Genomic DNA, 19731 nt, shown 5'->3' on the forward strand with positions numbered 1-19731 from the left:
GTTGCTTCATCATTTCTAACACAAATGCAGTCTTCACAGGCAAAACCAAAGGTTAAAACCAAGAGTAGACGTTCAGAACAATTTATTGTTTAGCTAATCAATCTAACAGAACACATCTGGGCAACAAGACACCTGTCAGTCACATGTTCCAGTACTTTTGCTCACCTAAAAATTGGGTGGTCTGATACAAAAGGCGATATGTTTCAAGTTGTTTAACAAATCTAGATAAAAATACCATGAAATAAAAGCTGGAATCTCATTTACATCTTTTGACCTCAAATGCAATTGTCTTCATTGTATAGCCAAAAGAAAGGAATGGACTTTGCTGCTTTTGGAGGGGAGTGTATGTAAAAAAATAAAAACAGATTACACCATAAACAACAACAAAGACTCATGTGGAATTAAAAGCAAGGGGAAAGAAGTGCGATTTCAGCTAGGATTTGAAGGTGTACACTCACTGAGTACTTTATTAGGAACATTTTAACTCAATTGCATGAATAAATAGGTTTAATAATCTAATCCGCCAATGGTGTGGCAGCATGCAATGCATACAATCATGTAGATACGGTCAGGAGCTTCAGTGAATGTTCATATCAACCATCAGAATGGGGAAGTGACTTTGCCACCAACAATCATTCCACGGTCAGAGAGGGTGGTTTGAGCATCTCAGAAACTGCTGATTTTCAACTACACCTGTCTGTAGAGTTTGCAAAGAATGGTGCAAAAAAACTACAAATGAATCCAGTGAGCAGCAGTTCGGCAGACAGTCAGAGGAGAATGGCTAGACTGGTCAAAGCTGACAGGAACAGAACATCAAGTGGATAGGCTACAGCAGTAGAAGTCTTAATAAATACCAAATGAAGTAAAAAAAAAAATAAAAGGCTGGTTTTAATGACAGAATTAATGTGTTTGCTGAATGTAAGGGCAGAATAAAAAATGACATCCAAGAGTGGGATAGAAGCCCTAGGTCAATAGACACCTCTAAGAGAGTCAGGCAGACTGAACAGGATCACCTACGTCTTGCATGCATTTAGCTGGAGAAAGTTTTTGTCATCAAGTCTTTGAATGTCAGCATGACAACCAGACAGGATCTTAAGGGAACACTTGTCATTTGCTGTTAAAGGGAGGTAAAGCTGAATATTGTCCACATAACAGTGGAAAGAGATAATGTATTTCTCTGAGAACTGAGCAGTAATGAGCATGTCCAGGAAGAAAAGAATAGGCCCTAAAATTGATTGGCCCCAAAAGGGCCAAGCATCTGTGTGCACTAGTTCCCAGAAGAACAGAACAGAATCATCCCCAAGGGAACACCCTGGCTTTTCCTCCACATCCTCAGGACCAGGAAGCAGTGCCTATACTCTGAACCTGGTGATGGTGGAGCCTTCTTGCTCCAAACTCCCCAATGTCCCCTTATCCATCTTCTGGGATCTGACACTCAAGAGCCTGATTCCTCCTTTGACTCCTTCTCATAGAAACTGCTGTAGGAGGCCTTTTTATCCCGGTACGGGGAGCTCACTGGAGGCTGTTGCAGGGGCTGCCTGATTGGCAGGCTGGAGGTACAATAGGAGGGCCTTAATTGGAGAAGATTCAGAAGACTTACTAGGTAGTGCACCCACCCTTGTCTTTTTAGAGGGACCACACCAGACAGAAGGAATCCTGGGCTACCAGAGAATTCCACCTCTGCCAACCAGCTTAACTGAGTGAGGTAGAATGATGCAGTTCACGCATGGTGGTCCACACCCAGGCACTGATCATGGCCATCCGCTGCTTGCAGGAGAGCGACGCATCTGGTGTCGTCTGCCGTAGACCGACAGAGTTCTTTATTGTCCTGATCATATTTTACCATTGTGCTCTGAACTATAATGATATCCATTTTGCCGTCTCCCATCTACCATGCTCTATGTGATGCAACATAAGGGGGCGACAGCTTTGGAAGCTGCAACTGGTTAACAGCGGAAATGCAGGAAATAAGTTTGTTCAAGGGGACGGTTAAGGCATTGGACTTTGATGCAGTCACCCACCGAGGACCGGGGTTCGCATCCTGGTCCTGCCAGATCCGAGTATAGCGGGCGGATGTGGGAGTGGCAATAATTGGATGGAGGAGGGACTCAGCAGGGAGGATCGCCTTGCAATTACAGTCCGGGACTAGAGACAGTAAGGCTTGAAGAAGGCAGTTTTAATTCCGGCTGCCGGGGAGCAGGGTTGCGATAGCGTTTCTTCTGCTGCACATGGGAATTGATAATAAACAGGGTACAGTTACCTAACATGGGGCGACATGCTCATACAGTAAGAGCTCTTGTCCAGCAGTCAGAAGACACCTAACCCCCAAATGCTCCTGACGAGCTGGTCGGTGCCTTGCATGGCAGCCAATCGCCGTGAGTGTGTGTATGAATGGGTGAATGAGAAGCATCAATTGTACAGTGCTTTGGATAAAGACACTATATAAATGCCAACCATTTACCTAGCGAATTGGGAGAAAAATGGGAATTTCTTTTTTGATTTTTAATGATCTACCCTAATGCCCCCATACCCCCCAATATGGTTCAAAGTCCCCTCGCCACAGTTCCTGCGGGGAACACTAAATTCTATTCAGGAAAGCCAAAATAAATGTATATAAAATGCATTATCACCAAATTAAACCCAAAAAGAACATTCAGGCCTACTGTTTACATGTTATTTCTGTGAGAAATGTTATGTGTAGATTTATGGCCTTTGATGGGTAGAGGGAACAGGGCATATTTTTCTAAGAATGCTGCTGAACAAACATCAATGTCTAAAATGCCCTAATCTAGGCCTATGATCTATGGGCCCTACCTCCTGCAGTTGTCACTGAAGACACCAGAATACATTGGTATTCATGGGTTGTCAGGGCCCTGCCAGGAGTTTGTCTTTCCACACTTTAAAGGTACTCCTAATGGTCAAGAGAGGAAGTCAAGAAGTGGGGCAAACACTTGCCATGGCAATGTACTGCCAACTACTGCATGCACAGGTAAACATGTGAGGTGAGTGTTTGATACAAGTTTGCAGAATATAACTACAGTACTTTTTAGAGGATTTGTCTTGAAGCAAATAAGACTCAAATTACTCTGGGGGGAGTAGCAAGGCCATTCTTAAAGTTATATGGTTAAAGTGGTTAAATGTACATACCAAGATTCAGGTTTTGATGTTAATTCTCAAGTTCACAAGAGTGCAAAGATCTTTTGTTCATAGGCTGTCTCAACAGCTGCTTGTGTTTCAAGAATCAGTGCAGTTCTAGTAGCTAATGTTCTTTCCGCACATAAACTGTAATGTTTCAAACAGGAGAATTAAAGACCAGGCAGACTTCATTAATATCCACATATCCTACATGTCATTCTATGCAACTTAATTGGTCACAGCAAGTAAAAAAAAATATATATATATATTTTTTTGCCAGACACAGCATTTTTATTGTATCAATGCATCCGTTCACTTTCACAAGCCAACTTGAAAATAAAAATTCAAAAGCTCAGAGAAAAATCACAGTACAAAGGTTCAATTCCCACAAATAGTTTCAGCAATATTCAAAATACAATTTTGGCACAGTGTGTGTTATGCAATGTCTGAATGAATTATAGGGGAAAAAGATATATATTCACGTCCTTTATGTTCACAATGTCTATCCTTTCAGGCCACTGAAACAGATGACTACACCACAAAATAATCCCTCCTCAGATGATTTATGCGTCATCTGGCTTGTCTGCCGGAGGGCCACAGGGTTGTAGCATCTTCTCCATGAGGTTGAAGCGTACACGGGCCTTGCTTTCATTTTCAGCAATGGAGAAGTAGTTGAGCAGATCAAAATGTCCCATGTAGGAACAGTAAGAGTCCCGGTGTTGGTTCACCAACCATTCCCACTTGCTGGTGTCGGCATGGCCAGTCCCAATGTACTTTGACTGCAGATGCTCCAGCTGGCTGTGAATGTTGTATCGGTCGGTCATATTGGACTGCGGACAAAACACCAAATAATTCGGTTTTAGAATTTATGAGTGGCTTTAAATTATGCAGCTAGACACGTAGTCACGTACACCAAACATGGCATTAGCATCCTTCATCCAACACTAATTATCAGACTTAGTACGCTCACCTCACCTAACTGGTGACCAGATGGTTCTTTCGGTTTTAATGGTGGTTGAAAAAATAAAAATATTTGTGTATTAAGACCACCCACTGAATGCATTACATTACTTTTGAAAGTAATCAAATTACATTTGATTCTTTATAAATAAGTAAGACTCCCATTCCTAAACCCACCTTCACCAACTATTTTTCCCAGAAGTTTGACTCCCACAAAGCCCTTTCTCCGAAATCCCCTGTATTTTGCTTACATGGAATCTCCCCAGCAGTGTACATCACCATCTTGATTTTCTCCCATTTAGTTTCTCCCATTTAATCTTACTGGCACAATTTATAACTATGGCAATAAATGCCAAAAACCTTCTATCCATCACCTCTGTTGTTTTTCCACTGACCCAACTCGGTCCTGCTCTTTCCTCACAGTTCCCTTGTCTGCCCTCACTCTCTTTGTAGACTAAAATCACAAATGTTTTAGTCCGTTCAACCCATAGGGTTCAACCTCACTTTCAATCTTCCTTCTCTCACTGCTTTACACCCACTTCATGATTACCCCCAGTGAGAACATACAGCCTGATCTTTAGACGATTTACACTCTTTGGTCAAGTATATGTTATATAACGTACTAGGTAATGTTGCGCTGATATGAAAGATGATGCTAGATAAAGTTAGCTGGCTATGTAGCTACGTAATAGCGGCAGACACCCAACTAGCTCAAACGGATAGCATTCAACGGTGCTGTAGAATAGTTAGCTATTGTTAGCTACAGTGTGATGTTAGCCAAGTAGCCAGCTAAACAGTAGCTATATACCGCATACGTTACGTAAAAATGATACATTTTTAAGATCATTCGACCATATTGGTATACAACTTGTTTTCTCGCTAGCCAACTCTTAGTTTCTAGTTCATAGAAGTAACACATGCATTGAACTACATTGAAGCCTACCAAAATAAACGAAAATGCTTGAAAAGGGGTGTCTTACCGTTTGGCAGAAAAATATATTAATAATATTTATTTTGTAAAAAAGTTCAAGAATATATCTTCAGTTAAAACACAAAAAAAGATACTAGAAACGTACCACAAACGATGACCAAGATCTTAAACAGGAAAGCTGAAGATGGCTTCCTTTACTGCGGTTTCTTCTTCGAGGTGTTTAATTTACTGTTCTTGAACAACATAAAGGTGCATTATCGCCACCTACTGGAATGGAGTGTGAATCGGGAATATTATTTAACAAAAAAAAAGGAAAAAAAAATCTATTAATGAACTTTTTTAAAGATACTTAATTAAAAATAAAAATAAAAAACAGATCTCCTGAATTTCTTGGCAAAATATTTCTTTAATACAAATGCAATCTTTTCTCTTTAAGCTGTAATACTACCTCTTTCATCTCCTCAGAATACTTAAAGCAATAAAGTATTAAATGCTCTATAGTTTCATTGTTGTGATATTGTATCATCCTCAACTATGTTTCTTGTAAGGTTATTGTAAATGTACCAGTGTTATTCTAAATTGATTGTTAACGACACATAGAGTTCATTTCCCTGGACAACACAACAGCTGAGCTATTGCTGAGCAAATTGATGCTTGTACCCAAGGACACACAATGTACAGTACACAGTATGTGCCAGAACTGTGAATCTGACTGTGAAGAGTTAGATTAGTCAGATAGAAAGTAGACTACAACTGCCACAAGCCACAGTGTACTGCTGTTGTTCATTGTTGGTTGTCGTTGGGGGGGGGGGTGCTTTGGGTGCTTGTTGAATATTGACGGGGAATGGGGTTCGCCGCTGACAATAACAGGGTCTTGAATTTGAAATGAATAAAAAAAAAACACAACTTGTTTCTGTTATTTGTTTAAAAATCCAATGTGACAACTTACCCCATATAGTGTGAGAACTGACCCACTGATGGAGTAAAATGTAAAATGATATCACCTGCACAAATATAGCAAGTTCTCATCAATTGGGTAAGTAATATGACCAATATCATCATTAGTCTCAGGTGAGTTTAGCATCTTTTCAAAAGTATCATCAACTTTTTTAGGAACAGAATAAGTTATAGATGTGCAAACGCCATAGTCTTGCCCACTCCTTGACAGTTACCCTCGATCCATTGTGCAGGTTACCCTCGATCTACTGCGTGGGTTACCCTCACCTCGACGCTCCCTGCACTGTTCTCCACAGACTTTCGATTGAATCCGCACCTCATATTCTCCAGTCGGACATTCTGAAGGTAAACTTTGCTTTCCACTCTGGTTTGATGGCTGCTTACGCTATTTTGGTATTGTTTACCTGACTGAAAACACCCGTGGCAGGCTATAGGTACCTTTGTGACTTGTGTCCATCAGACTGGAGTCTGATGTCAGACTGATGTTGGAGGCTGGCCTTAGGTTTTTCTTTTCAGCCTTGGCAGCTTTCAACCCTTCCTCTGTGCTATCTACAGCATTTAGACCACAGAAAGCTGGCGAGTCTTCCTCATGAAGGTCAATTATAATGGTGCTGTTTTTTTTCTGCATCCAACTGACAGCTTCTCCTATACTTCTTTTGCTTTTTCTTATTTGTAACCATGTTAATCTGTTTGGACTTTAGCATTGGCATATATTTTCAATAGCTATGATTCAATTATTTTTCTCATTTCTGTGTCTATGTAGTTTTCACTTTTTTGTTTCTGTAAAATATAAATGGACAGGTAGCCTAGTCGATGGTTAGCGATATCAAGCAGTAGCAGTACTGTAGCCTAGCAACGCATACTGCTTAGCAACATTCACCTGATAGAATGAATCAACAAGCTAGACATAGCTGTGCCTAGCTGTATTTTAGATGGTGTAACAGGTGTAAATATTGAACACAACGTTGAACGTAGCTACACCTGACGGTCAATACCAACTTTTTTATGTCCTGTTGGTGCAAGCGGCCCCAGAGGCTGAATAAATGGCTAAATAAATTACCACTGGTAAATGGAAGCTGTCTACAATTCGTATATATCACAATGAGCATTTTCCAGTCATTGAAAAGCAAGGGCAGTGACGTATAATCTGGTGACTCCATACTGTGGGGGATTGTTGTTTGTTAATGTAGTAGCCTATGTAATATTAATGACTGTAATCTGTATAATTTTAAACCAAACGACCTAGGAAATACCATGTTTGAGAGAAAAGACAACGATGTACAAAATATTGAAGTCTTGAAATTGTATTTAAAAAAACATGCCCCTTATAATTGCAGGTTGTTGAAATGGGGAAATACATTAGGGACATTTTTCTTCTGGCACTGATCTCAGTGGAGGTGACACTTTAATTACAAGCCTTCATAAGAACTATAGAAAGCATATAAACCTTTGCGAAGCTCAATTACAAACCGATAAATATACAGATAATAGAAGCATAGAATAATCTTTTTTTTATTTGTCAACCTTTTACAACATTAACGTGTCAGTCAGTTTTTTCTACTGTGGCTATCTGGGTGCACACACACGATTTGGAGAACTGTGATTTGTTAATAAGAGACGTCAGAAGAGGCTAGACTGGTCAAAACTGACAGGAAAGTGACAGTAATGCAAATAACCACACATTACAACAGTGGTATGCAGAAGAGCATATCAAAACTCTAAGTTGATAGGCTACAGCAGTAGAATAAATATAGTATAATAAATACATAATAAAGTGCTTACTGAGTGGATATTATTTTTATATATTTTTCTCGACCACAGCATGATGTCATGAGATGACAAATGTCATAAGAAATTTCCAAAACTCCAGGACAATTGCTAAAATTACTGAACATGTGAAAAATTCCCTTCCTTTGCACCCTAATCCCAGATGTATTAGAGGTTGCATGCAAACGGTTGTTAAATTGAATGTGTGGGCAATTCATGTTGATTTGCATAAGGAAACACCCCTGCAATCACAGAAAAGTACAATTGTACAATCACAAATATATATCACAAAAATATATCACAAAATGCAGACCACAAAAAAATATTCAAGTGCATTTAAAGCAACTGACAATCGTATAGCACATTTGTAAATATTTGTGAGGCCACTATGAAAGAATAATGAACTATGATCAAGACTGAATTTTACAAAGGAGGGTTAGCATGAGAAAACCATTTGTAGGCATTTCAAATCACAGAAACTCAAGGACAATACTCGATAAAGTGTATCTTACTGTGATTTTCAAGTAAGCCTCAACTAACCTGAGGACATCACCTTGCAGAAATTCTCAGCAAAAGCAGACCAGTCTGCAGAATAGGGTATCGACCATGCCATCACACCACAGCCAGGTCTATAAAACATCAGAGCCTGGTGGTGACCTGGGTGCCCTCAGAGTTTGTGTCATTGGATTGCTGGCATCGAGAGTCCAGGGAGGACATCTCCCGGCCTAGTCATACCTGATGGTTGCTCCGCTCCAGGGTGAGGCCACTGGAGTTGCGATCCCGGTGCAGGGTACGGGTGCGAGTGGAGCTCTGCAGCACCAGGCCTGAGGCAGTGGGGAAGCAGAACTCCCTGAAACAGCGCTTGAAGTTCTCATCCAGGAAAGCATAGAGCACAGGGTTGAGGCAGCTGTTGGTGTAGCCCAGAGCGATGCAGAAGTGCCAGGTGACCGACTTCAGCAGGGAGCCAGGGACATTGACCAGTGCATTGATGATAACATAGATGTGGATAGGCGTCCAGCAGATGATGAAGACGGCCACCACCACCAGTACCATACGGGTAATGCGGTGCAAGTTGCGGTCCTTCTGCTTTGAACCGGACAGCATGCGTGATCTCTTAAGCCGCAGGATCATCAGGCCATAGCACACAGTGATGATGAGGACGGGAATGATGAAGGCAAAGATGAAGACGCAGATCTTCAGCAGGTTCTCCCAGTACCAGGAGGGATGGGGAAAAATCAGTGTGCACTCAATGCTGCCTGAGGCTGTGGGATAGAGGAATGGTGGAGAGTAAAATGCATACCAGACAGGAGAATATAACATGTGAGAGAGCCAGAGAGAGAGGTAGCAATTTAATGTGACAATTTTTCTGTGACAACGGAACTAATGAATGGGGAACTAAAATTTGAAAGGTGGGACAATTTAGACTTTTTTTTTTTGCTGCCGCGAGGTGTAGTGGTGTGGCCAGGCACTTGGAGATAAACTCTTCCCATCTTTTACGCCGCATCGCCCTCTTGCCCGGAAAGCTACACATCGCAACCTATCCCAACATGCTTTACAACCTGCTAAAGCCAGGTTTAGTTTATATTCATGTCAGCGTGCATAAGACACTTCTAAAGCTAACAAGGCTAGTCTGTAGCCTATCTCTTCTCCCTCTAGCTCAGGACAATAAAACAAAAGCAACCTCCCCATTGCTTATAACACCCTAAAGGACACTATAAACTTTTTTTTTGAATAAGAGAAAATTTTACACCCTTTTAGCTTTCAGGACAGCACCTGATATCACAGAATAAATCATTCAGAAAAATGTTTAAAATGTCCATAGGCAATGTACTTTGCAGTAATTTCAGTTACAGTGCCCTCCAAAAGTACAGGAACAGCTGGCCAATTCCTTTGTTTTCCAAATACAATGAATATATTTGGGGTTGAGATAAAAAGATGAACACGAGACAAGAGTTCAGAATTTCAGCTTTTATTTCCTGGTATTTACACTTAGATGTGTTAAACTACTTAGAACATAGCATATTTGGTACCAGACCACCCAATTTTTAGGTGAGCAAAAATATTGGAAGAGAGTTTTTAAGTAAATAAAAAATAATATTTGGTAGCATATCCCTTGCTTGCAATATCTGCATCAAGCCTGTGACCCACTGACACCACCAAACTGTTGCATTCTGCTTTCGTGATGCTTTTCCCGAATTTTACTCTTTCAGTTGTGTTGCTGCATGATGAAGTTCCTCCGAATTAGTTTGGACGCATTTCTCCATAAGTTGGCAGACAGAATGTTATTGTAGACTTCTGAATTCACCCTGCTGCTACCATGAGTTACATCATCAATAAAGATTAGCGAGCCCACTCCAGAAGCAGCCATGTAAGTCCAAGCCATGACACTGGCTTCACAGATGAGCGTGTATGTTTTGAATCATGAGCAGATCCCTTCTTTCTCCACACGTTGGCCTTTCCATCACTTTGGTTAAGGCTAATCGTGGTCTCATCAGTCCATAAAACTTTGTTCCAGAACCTTTGTGGCTCTGTACTTCTTTGCCAATTGTAATCTCACCTTAATATTCTTACGACTGATGTGTGGTTTGCATCTTGTGGTATAGCCTCTATTTTGCAGATCTTAAGTCTTGTTCGAATGCTTGATTGAGATACCTTCACCCCTGCCCTATGGAGATTGTTTGTGAAGTCTCTGACTGGTGATTTGGGGTTTTTCTTCACAACTCTCACAAAGTTTCTGTCATCAACTGCAGTTGCTTTCCTTGGTCGAACTGTTCAATATCTGTTACTCAGTACAGCAGCAGTTTATTTCTTTTTCAGGACATCCCAAATTGTTCTACAAACAACCTATCTCCAATGCTTGTGCAATGGCTCCCCTCTTTTCTAAGTTTCAAAATGGCTGCTTTTCTCCCAAAGATAGCTCTCTGTTCTTGATGTTGGTTTATCTTTTCTCACAGAAATGCAGTCTTCACAGGCAAAAACCAAGGCTAAAAACAAGAGTAAACATCCATCCATCCATTATCTGAACCCGCTTATCCTGAACAGGGTCGCAGGGGGGCTGGTGCCTATCCAAGCATACATTGGGCAAAAGGCAGGAATATACCCTGGACAGGTCACCAGTCCATCGTAGGGCATACACACCATTCACTCACACACTCATACCCATGGGTAATTTAGACTCTCCAATCAGGCTAACATGCATTTCTTTGGACTGTGGGAGGAAACCGGAGTACCCGCAGGAAACATGGGGAGAGCATGCAAACTCAAACTCAAACTGAAACACAATAATTAACTGAAACAGAATCAGCTGTGTAGGAGGGTTAAACTTGAGTGAGGAACAGCCAAACTCTGCTTCCAAGGTGAGGTTGCTGAAGACAGTTTAATGTCGTCATACACCATGGCAAGACTGAGCACAGCAACAAGATTCAAGGCAGTTATACTGCATCAGCAAGGTCTCTCCCAGGCAGAAATTTCAAGGCAGACAGGGGTTTCCAGATGTGCTGTCCAAGCTCTGTTGAAGAAGCACAAAGAAACAGGCAACGTTGAGGACCATAGACGCAGTGGTTGGCCAAGGAAACTTTGCAGCAGATGAGGGGCGACATGGCTCAGGCAGTAAGAGTAGTCGTCTGGCAGTCGGAGGGTTGCCGGTTCGATCCCCCGCCCTGGCTGTGTCAAAGTGGCCCTGAGCAAGACGCCTAACCCCCAAAAGCTCCTGACGAGCTGGTTGGTGCCTTGCATGGCAGCCAATCGCTGTTGGTGTGTGAGTGTGTGAGTGTGTGAGTGTGTGTGAGTGTGTGAGTGTGTGTATGAATGGGTGAATGTGAAGCATCAATTGTACAGCTCTTTGGATAAAGGCGCGATATAAATGCCAATCATTTAGATGAAAGACACATCATGCTTACTTCCCTTCGCAATTGGAAGATGTCCAGCAGTGCCATCAGCTCAGAATTGGCAGAAACCAGTGGGACACAGGTACACCCATCTACTGTGCGGAGAAGTCTGGTCAGAAGTGGTCTTCATGGAAGAACTGCGGCCAAAAAGCCATAGCTCCGACGTGGAAACAAGGCCAAGCGGCTGAACTATGCACAAAAACACAGGAACTGGGGTGCAGAAAAATGGCAGCAGGTTCTCTGGACTGATGAGTCAAAATATTTGACTGTAGCAGGAGGCTACAGGAGGTTTGTTTCTCCGAAGGGCTGGAGAGCGGTACAAGAATAAGTGTCTGCAGGCAACAGTGAAACATGGTGGAGGTTCCTTGCAAGTTTGGGGCTGCAAGAGTTGGGGATTTGGTCAGAATGAATGGTCTTCTCAGTGCTGAGAAGTATAGGCAGATACTTATCCATCATGCAATACCATCAGGGAGGTATCTGATTGGCCCCAAATTTATTCTGCAGCTGGACAACAACCCCAAACATACAGCCAATGTCATTAAGAACTATCTTCAGCGTAAAGAAGAACAAGGAGTCCTGGAAGTGATAGTATGGCCCCCACAGAGCCCTGATGTCAACATCATCGAATCTGTCTGGGATTACATGAAGAGACAGAAGCATTTGAGGCTGCTTAAATCCCCAGATGAACTGTGGCTAGTTCTCCAAGATGTTTGGAACAACCTACCTGCCGAGTTCCTTCAAAAACTGTGTGCAAGTATACCGAGAAGAATTGATGCTGTTTTGAAGGCAAAGGGTGGTCACACCAAATGTTGATTTGATTTAGATTTTTCTTTGGTTAATTCACTTCTTCTGTTCATGGATTTTGTTCATTGATAAAAAATAAACTATTAACATTTCTATTTGTGAAAGCAATCTTATTTTACAGCATTTTTTCACACCTGCCCAAAACTTTTGCACAGTACTGTACATGTTTTGACCTCAAACTCAATTGTCTTCAGAGTTTAGCAAAACAAAGGAATTGACCTTGCTGTTCCAGTACTTTTTCAGGGGACTGTATATCCAATAAATGCATATTAAAGGTTATTTTGTTCAAGTAAAAGTTTTTATATTCCAAAATGCTTCCATTTGTACATATGTTTTCTTTGTTAGACGCTATTTTACATTGACTCAGATGCGTGTCCACGTAAAATCGAGGGCAAAACATGTGAAGAAGGATGCTCTTACGTACAGGACCCGGTTGCTAGGCAAGACTCTTTTAAAACTTGAATTCTTTTAAAACTAGTTGTGAGTGTTGATTGTTCAGCATGTGAATTTTTATCGCCAGGTGAACATAAACCAAAAATCACACGTGGTGGATGCTATACATTATTATCTTCATCATTATTGTTATACTTATAGTCTTGACGGCAAGCAAGGGGCAACAGGGAGACCCTTAAGGACATTGAATACTTGCCATTATAGTCAATGGCAATGGTGGCCATGATCATGACAGGAAGGCTAATGGCTGAAGACAGGATCCAGTTGCACACGTTGATGATTTTGGCGTTATGGGGTGTCCGGAAGTCCAGAGCCTTAATTGGGTGGCAGACAGCAATGTAGCGGTCCACGCTCATGGTGGTGAGTGTGAATATGCTGGTGAACATATTATAGTAGTCAATGGACATAACCATCTTGCAGAGCACATCCCCAAAGGGCCAGGTGCCCATCAGGTAATTGACACTCTGGAATGGTAGCGTGCTGGTGGCTAGGGCATCAGCCAATGCCAGGTTGAAGATATAGATATTGGTGGCCGTCTTCATTTTGGTATACCTGGAATGGGGACAAAACATGCAGCAGTTACATACCTTTCAGGGAGGCAAAAGTGCAATGGAAGCAAGTTGGACTGTTTGGCAACAAAGATTATTACCTGCATTCCTATGAGCTAAAGGTATAGAGATCCTATTTTGTGAGTCTGAAATTTGTGCTTTCATGTCATTTTATTGATTTATAGATTTAGTTTTGAGTTAAGCCTAATCAACTGCTGTCTTTGTATGCACTGTGAATTTGCGGCGACTAATTCTTATTCTTAGTCCTTCTCAATTGTAATGTTTTTCTAAATGGTAAATGGTTGGAATTTATATTGCGCCTTTATCCAAAGCTCATTACAATTCATACTTCTCATTCACCCATTCATCCACGCACTCACAAACTGACGGCGATTGGCTGCCATGTAAGGCACCAACCAGCACGTCAGGAGCATTTGGGGGTTAGGCGTCTTGCTCAGGGACTCAGTGTGGGATCAAACCGGCAACCCTCCGATGGCCTTACCTCCTGAGCCAATGTCACTTCAAATTGCACTAAATCCATGGTTTGGTTTTGAGCCCCTTTTGTGGCGGTGGTGGGTGACGGAACTGTAAAAACCAGCAACACACTTTGTTGCTTTTTAGCTTTAGTTCATCTTTTATAATCGATATCCACTCACTGAGCACTTTATTAAGAACACCTGTACACTTATTAAATTAGACAATTAGGTAGGGTTTTGAGCACAAACTGCTCTATTCAGTTTCTGCTCTTTTTACACACAAAAACCAAAGCTGATCTTGAAGTAATTATTTTATTATTCGTCATCAAATTTGCACTGTTCGGAACACGGCAATTTACGTTACAGCAAACGTAATTTCATTAGCTAAAATGCTTTTTAGTCGTCACTTCAATAACATGCCTGTAGTTGGTTATTTGATGAGCTGAAGTTAAACTGAATTTTCTTGCACATGGATGTGGTTAACGCATTTTCTCTGCAACTAAATTACAAATACTGTTCAGAGACGGTTGTATGTAGATAATAGAATTTATCGTCACTTGCTATGCGGGCAGGTGGTCAATACATTGAACATCTGTTTAATTATGATTCGCAGTATGGATGATACTGCACAAACGCCATCTGCTTAGTTGCCAAAATAATACATCAGCTATGAATAGGATTTATAATCTTCCAAAGCTTCATTTCAGGAATAAAGCAACAAACACTTTCAAACCACAACGTGCACTGTTTTTAAAAGTTGACAGAGCCTGTTGTTATAAAACGATACCAGTGCATAATCGGTAGCAACAAGCAAATTAGCCATTAGTTAGCTTGCCAAATTTACAAATATCGCCCTGAGACACAACGCGTGTGCAACAATGCTTGCAACACTTGCTACTACCCTACGTTCGTATTGCCTCAGGTGGCTATTTGTAAATTTGTCGAGCTAACTATGGCTAATTTGCTTGGTGCTACCGATGGCGAACTGGTATTGTGCATGTGCATATCATGTACACTTGTGCATGTGAATATAATAGTGCATGAGCTTCATACAAAATTTTTGCGCCATTGGAACACGTTTGGAAAACATTTTTGTAGATAAAAAGGTTGTAGATAGTACAATAGCAGAATTGTGTTTACTTGTTTAAGTAAATTAGCAAGACACAGCGGGGTCATCCCTATGTTCCCACAGCCCTATGTTCCCACATTTCTAAGATTTAATTTTTTTTCTAAATGTTTATTATTGATCGTGTAAACTGAACTTTATATATTTAGTTGTCAAAATAGTCCTCAAAGGACAGCACTTGCAGATGCCTGTTCCTGGCACATAAAAGGTTGAAAAGTACTGATGTAGAGCCCTTTCCAGTTTTAAGTGAACTGCACAAATAGTGTTTTTTTTTTTTTCTTATTTCGCTTGTTTGCTTGTTCATTAAAAACTTATAGATAATTGAACGTGTACTGTGTCTAAATTGCACAAACATACACTGGATTTCTTCAGGTCCCATGCAAGCAGCCTGCTGAGTGTGAAGTCAACTGAACATAGAGCTGTGGGAACATAGGGCTGTGGGAACATAGAGCTGTGGGAACATAGACACGCTCCCGACACAGCGAGGTAAACATATGTCCGACTGGGAAAGCTATCTGTGCGCAGATGAGCATGGCTTATGTCATCTATTGAAGTTCATTAATCGTTTGTAGTTCCATATGTTTCTTTTTCTTGCACTTTCTTATGTCTACTCTTACCCGTTGTTCAGGATACTTGTTTAAGCCTGCAGTAAAAAATAGACAAAATATGTTTGTTTATAGTTAATTCTATGTTGCCAAAACCAACAACCTAATGTTTGAGTCTACAAATATGGTATCATTAGAATTGTGACTGCTTGATAAGCTTTGCGTTGTCATTTATCTACAGGTTTAATAAAATGTTCAAGGGTCTCTGTTGCCAAAATGAACTGACATAATGTTTGAAAATGAGTCTACAAACATCACAAACTCACGATATAGGCTACTTTTATTGACAGGTTTAATAAATTGAATTTTAGTCCAATTAATTTTATTGGTTGCACAACAGTGCAATGCTTGCGCACGGTTCATTTTCATGGATTTCGAATCTATAGAATTTATTGAATCAATACAAACAGGAAAATGTGTGTTTTAGTGCATTAATTGAAAGAAAAGACAATTACAAATACAAAAAACAGAGATACAACACACTGCGCATCCCTAGTTTACTGTTACTTTCGACCCACTCCTGTGTTACTTTTGTCCTGCGCAGTAGGGACAAAAGTAACATGTCATCAAACATGGGATCTCTATCTATTCGGAGTAAATGGGATCAAACAAAAAAGCATTACTAAAGCATTACCCTTGTTACCTTGTTTCTTGTAGTATGCGGATTTCCAAAATACAGAGAAGGTGAGATCCACCCACACTTGTTTTACCAACAATGTGTTACAAAATAAGCAACTGTTACTAAAGCAATGGTATGTTAAAATTGGTTATACGGATAGAACCGCGAGTTTTAATGCTTTCAAACGGTATATCCTGTTACCATAGTGATTGAAAATTGCAGGCTGAAAAAAGGAATGAATGCCAAAAAAACCCTCACTTAAAGCATGAAGCTTGGCTTGCAGGCATGCTGGCGCAATTAAAGATGCAGAATGGGGTATGAGATGTAATTTCCCATCCCAGTTTTTTACATTTTGCAGAATGCAGAACATTGCGGATGGTAGGCTAATTATTAGCAGTATTTAGTTATATATTTTCTAAATATTATGTCAATTTTTTCAAATCAACAACGACGAAAGCGAGTGGAGCGAAGACTGCAGTCTACAATTACACTGCGCAACGGTCTGAAAAGGCAACCTAGTGAACCAAACTAGGGCAACATGTTATCAAAATTAACTATTTTATCTTTCCCAACATCATTTACAACATGGGCATTTGGACAATGCATTTATTCGAATGGAAAGCATATTTGCGTCTGGGTTCTAGTGAAGATGCCATGCCATTATGAAAGGACCTGCGTATACACAGGTTGAATAGAAGTGAACAATTCCAATGTTATTTTCGCCTTTTGAGTCACCAATATTATTTTTAAATAACGTTCGATGGATTTATTGCATAAATAGGTTCGTTTGCGTAAAGGGGGACCCATTCAGCGATCACACTTAAAGAAATAGCCTACGCAACTATTTTGGCTGCTAAAACGGCTAATATTATATGTAGCCAATATATTTGATAAAAAATATATACTACGGACCCCACCAACGGATCTTGCAACAGGTGTGATATTATGACTCCTCCCTATGATCAAAATGTTAGGATACAAGTAGGATTACTCATTATTTGTTTATATGGCAATCCCTACGTTTGGATTTAACTAAAGCATGTAAAGCATCAGTGTATAGGCTAAACGAAGGTGCGATACGAAACAAAAAATTTGGAAACAAGAAACAGAGGAAACGGTCTCGTAAACAAGTTAACAAAATCTTACCTGATAATAACATACATGACGAGTACATTGCCAATCAACCCAACAACACAGACGACAGAATAAAGCGCAGTGATGAGAATAGCGATGATGAGAGGAGTAGAATCCAGAGCATCTGGCCTGTCCCATTCGGACCCGTTCGTTCCGAAAAGAGAGACGGCATTGCTGAAGTTTCGACAGAAAACGGTGCTGTTAGCCATGAACGCATGAATAGGAGGATGCAGGTCGTCTGACGCATTGATGAAGCTGTCCATGGTGTGTAGTTTTATCGGATAACCTAATACAAGCTCGGACTGTTCAGTTATCGTTCCGTTTATTCCACCAATTGCATTAAGGTGCACGGCACAGCTGAGTTTTGCACACAGGATCTCGTAATAATCACTCGTCGAGCAGTAAGTGCTGTGCTACCAGTGTTGCCAGACGCCGAAAACCAAATAATCCTACAAAGATGACGGATTTCAGGGCAAACTATCGTACATTCAATGCAGACTGCGGCGCACCCAGAACGGCTCCTTCTTTATAATTTGTATAATGTATTTATGTATTTTACAAGCTAACTTTGTGTCAAACGAAACGGTTTTCTTTATTTTCACTCCATTTTGTTAGACTGCTGAAGTGGCGCCTGTGTGTGTGTGTGTGCTGCTGAAGTTGACCGGGATGGGGGTCAGTTTTCCCAAATACATTATTGACATAGATGACGTAACATGAACAATCAGTCTGGATCCAGATCAGCTCTGTACATTATTATGTTATATTATTAGTATTTCAGTTAGCTGGGGATAAACCGCTTACGACCCCATCCCATGGCGGCCTAGATGGGTCGAGTTGCGGACAAATCTCATTATTATTGATAAGTTCTCAATGTTACAGTGATCCCTGGTGGTATCACTTTTATATACAACTTCCATATTTGGCACTAAACTTTTGGCAGGGGTTTCAATGATTTCGTTTTGAATGACATTTGATGTGTTTTTAGCATTTTCAGGGATCCATCCATCCATCCATCCATTATCTGTGAACCCGCTTATCCTGAACAGGGTCGCCGGGGGCTGGAGCCTATCCCAGCACACATTGGGCAAAAGGCAGGAATACACGCTGGGCAGGTCGCCAGTCCATCGCAGGGCACACACACCATTCACTCACACACTCATACCTACGGGCAATTTAGACCCTCCAATCAGTCTTTGGACTGTGGGAGGAAACCGGAGTACCCGGAGGAAACCCACGCAAACACGGGGAGAACATGCAAACTCCAAAGCCCCGGCCGATGGGGATTCGAACCCAGGACCTCCTTGCTGTGAGGCGGCAGTGCTACCCACTGCACCATCCGTGCCATTTTCAGAGATGCATTTAGCAATTTTCTTTTTCAAATTTTTTGAATAATTAAAAGATCTGTGTCACGTTTCATGTTTGTCATGTCATGTTTTATGTTTAGTTATTGTCTTGGTTATGTTATTGTCATGTCACATATTAGTCACGTAGTGTAGTCTCACCACGTTTTTATGTTTCATGTCATGTTATGTTTCAGGTTTAGTTGTTATGATTTAATTATTAGTCTTGCCATGTCATGTTATATAGTTTATTGTCATTGTTTTGCAAACTGGTTATGTCACAATTTATGTTCCATGTTATGTTGTACTGTTCATTGATTTAGCATACACTTTTTCATGTCTTTCTGTTTCAATTTCCCTTGTCTATTTACTAACCTACTAATGCTAGATCAGGATTGGGTAATACTAATCATGTGTTCATGTTACCTTACATTTCTTGTGCATGTCATTTACTAATTTACTAATGCTAGGGCAGGATAGGTTTATTACTAATGATGACTAATTATCTTGTTAACTTGTCAATCATCCACACCTGATTTCCATTCTCTTGCTGCTCTCAAACTAATTGTCTACACTTGTCTACACCTGCATATAAGCTCAGTTTCATGTCATGTCTGTGTGAAATTGGAATTGTCAGTGCGGTGCTTGAGTGGTTATGCAAAGCCATTGTCTACCTGTTACGAGCCAAGCCTGTTTACTGACCAAAGATTATTGACTTCTGTTTTGTTGACCATTGCCTGCCTGTACCACGATTTTTGCCTGCTGTTTTTTTGTACTTTTGCCCTGCGGAGCAGACTTCGGTCTTGAATCTTGCACTGTCATCGACCCTGAGCCTGCCTACCGCCCGCCTGTACTTCTGCCCCGCTGACAGCTTTCCTGGCTACCAGACTTCTTGCATGTGTACTTGTTTTTTGACCACGCTCTCTGGATAGTCCCCGAATAAAGCCCTGACGGGACTATTACACCACTGTTTGAGTCACATTTTGGGT

General features: G+C 40.9%; 2 protein-coding genes across 3 annotated transcripts; both read right to left on the reverse strand.

The window, feature by feature from the left end:
- Positions 1-3401: 3401 nt before the first annotated feature.
- On the reverse strand, positions 3402-5304 carry sf3b5 (splicing factor 3b, subunit 5). Of its 2 annotated transcripts, none has more exons than XM_061232439.1 (2): positions 5172-5304; positions 3402-3965 (listed from the first exon to the last, which is right to left on the reverse strand). In XM_061232439.1, the coding sequence occupies exon 2, from the start codon at positions 3957-3959 to the stop codon at positions 3699-3701; it is 261 nt and encodes an 86-aa protein (XP_061088423.1). In that variant the 5' UTR covers positions 3960-3965; positions 5172-5304; the 3' UTR covers positions 3402-3698. The 2 variants fall into 2 exon arrangements, with proteins under 2 accessions (XP_061088423.1, XP_061088422.1); XM_061232438.1 differs by having other exon boundaries at positions 5076-5230.
- Positions 5305-7271: 1967 nt separating this feature from the next.
- On the reverse strand, positions 7272-17824 carry LOC133122891 (delta-type opioid receptor-like). Its single transcript, XM_061233155.1, has 3 exons — positions 17415-17824; positions 13091-13446; positions 7272-9012 (listed from the first exon to the last, which is right to left on the reverse strand). The coding sequence occupies exons 1-3, from the start codon at positions 17663-17665 to the stop codon at positions 8480-8482; spliced, it is 1140 nt and encodes a 379-aa protein (XP_061089139.1). The 5' UTR covers positions 17666-17824; the 3' UTR covers positions 7272-8479.
- Positions 17825-19731: the final 1907 nt, after the last annotated feature.

Source organism: Conger conger, chromosome 2 (genome assembly GCF_963514075.1).
Source record: "Conger conger chromosome 2, fConCon1.1, whole genome shotgun sequence".
Lineage (NCBI taxonomy): Eukaryota > Metazoa > Chordata > Actinopteri > Anguilliformes > Congridae > Conger > Conger conger.

Excerpts from the sequence above, each read along its gene's own strand:
- sf3b5 (XM_061232439.1), bottom strand. The coding sequence starts at position 3,959 with ATGACCGACCGATACAACATTCACAGCCAGCTGGAGCATCTGCAGTCA.
- LOC133122891 (XM_061233155.1), bottom strand. The coding sequence starts at position 17,665 with ATGGACAGCTTCATCAATGCGTCAGACGACCTGCATCCTCCTATTCAT. Across the intron at positions 13,447-17,414 it reads GTCATGTATGTTATTATCAG|GTATACCAAAATGAAGACGG; the intron begins GTAAGATTTTGT and ends TCCCCATTCCAG. Across the intron at positions 9,013-13,090 it reads CATTGCCATTGACTATAATG|CCTCAGGCAGCATTGAGTGC; the intron begins GCAAGTATTCAA and ends TCTATCCCACAG.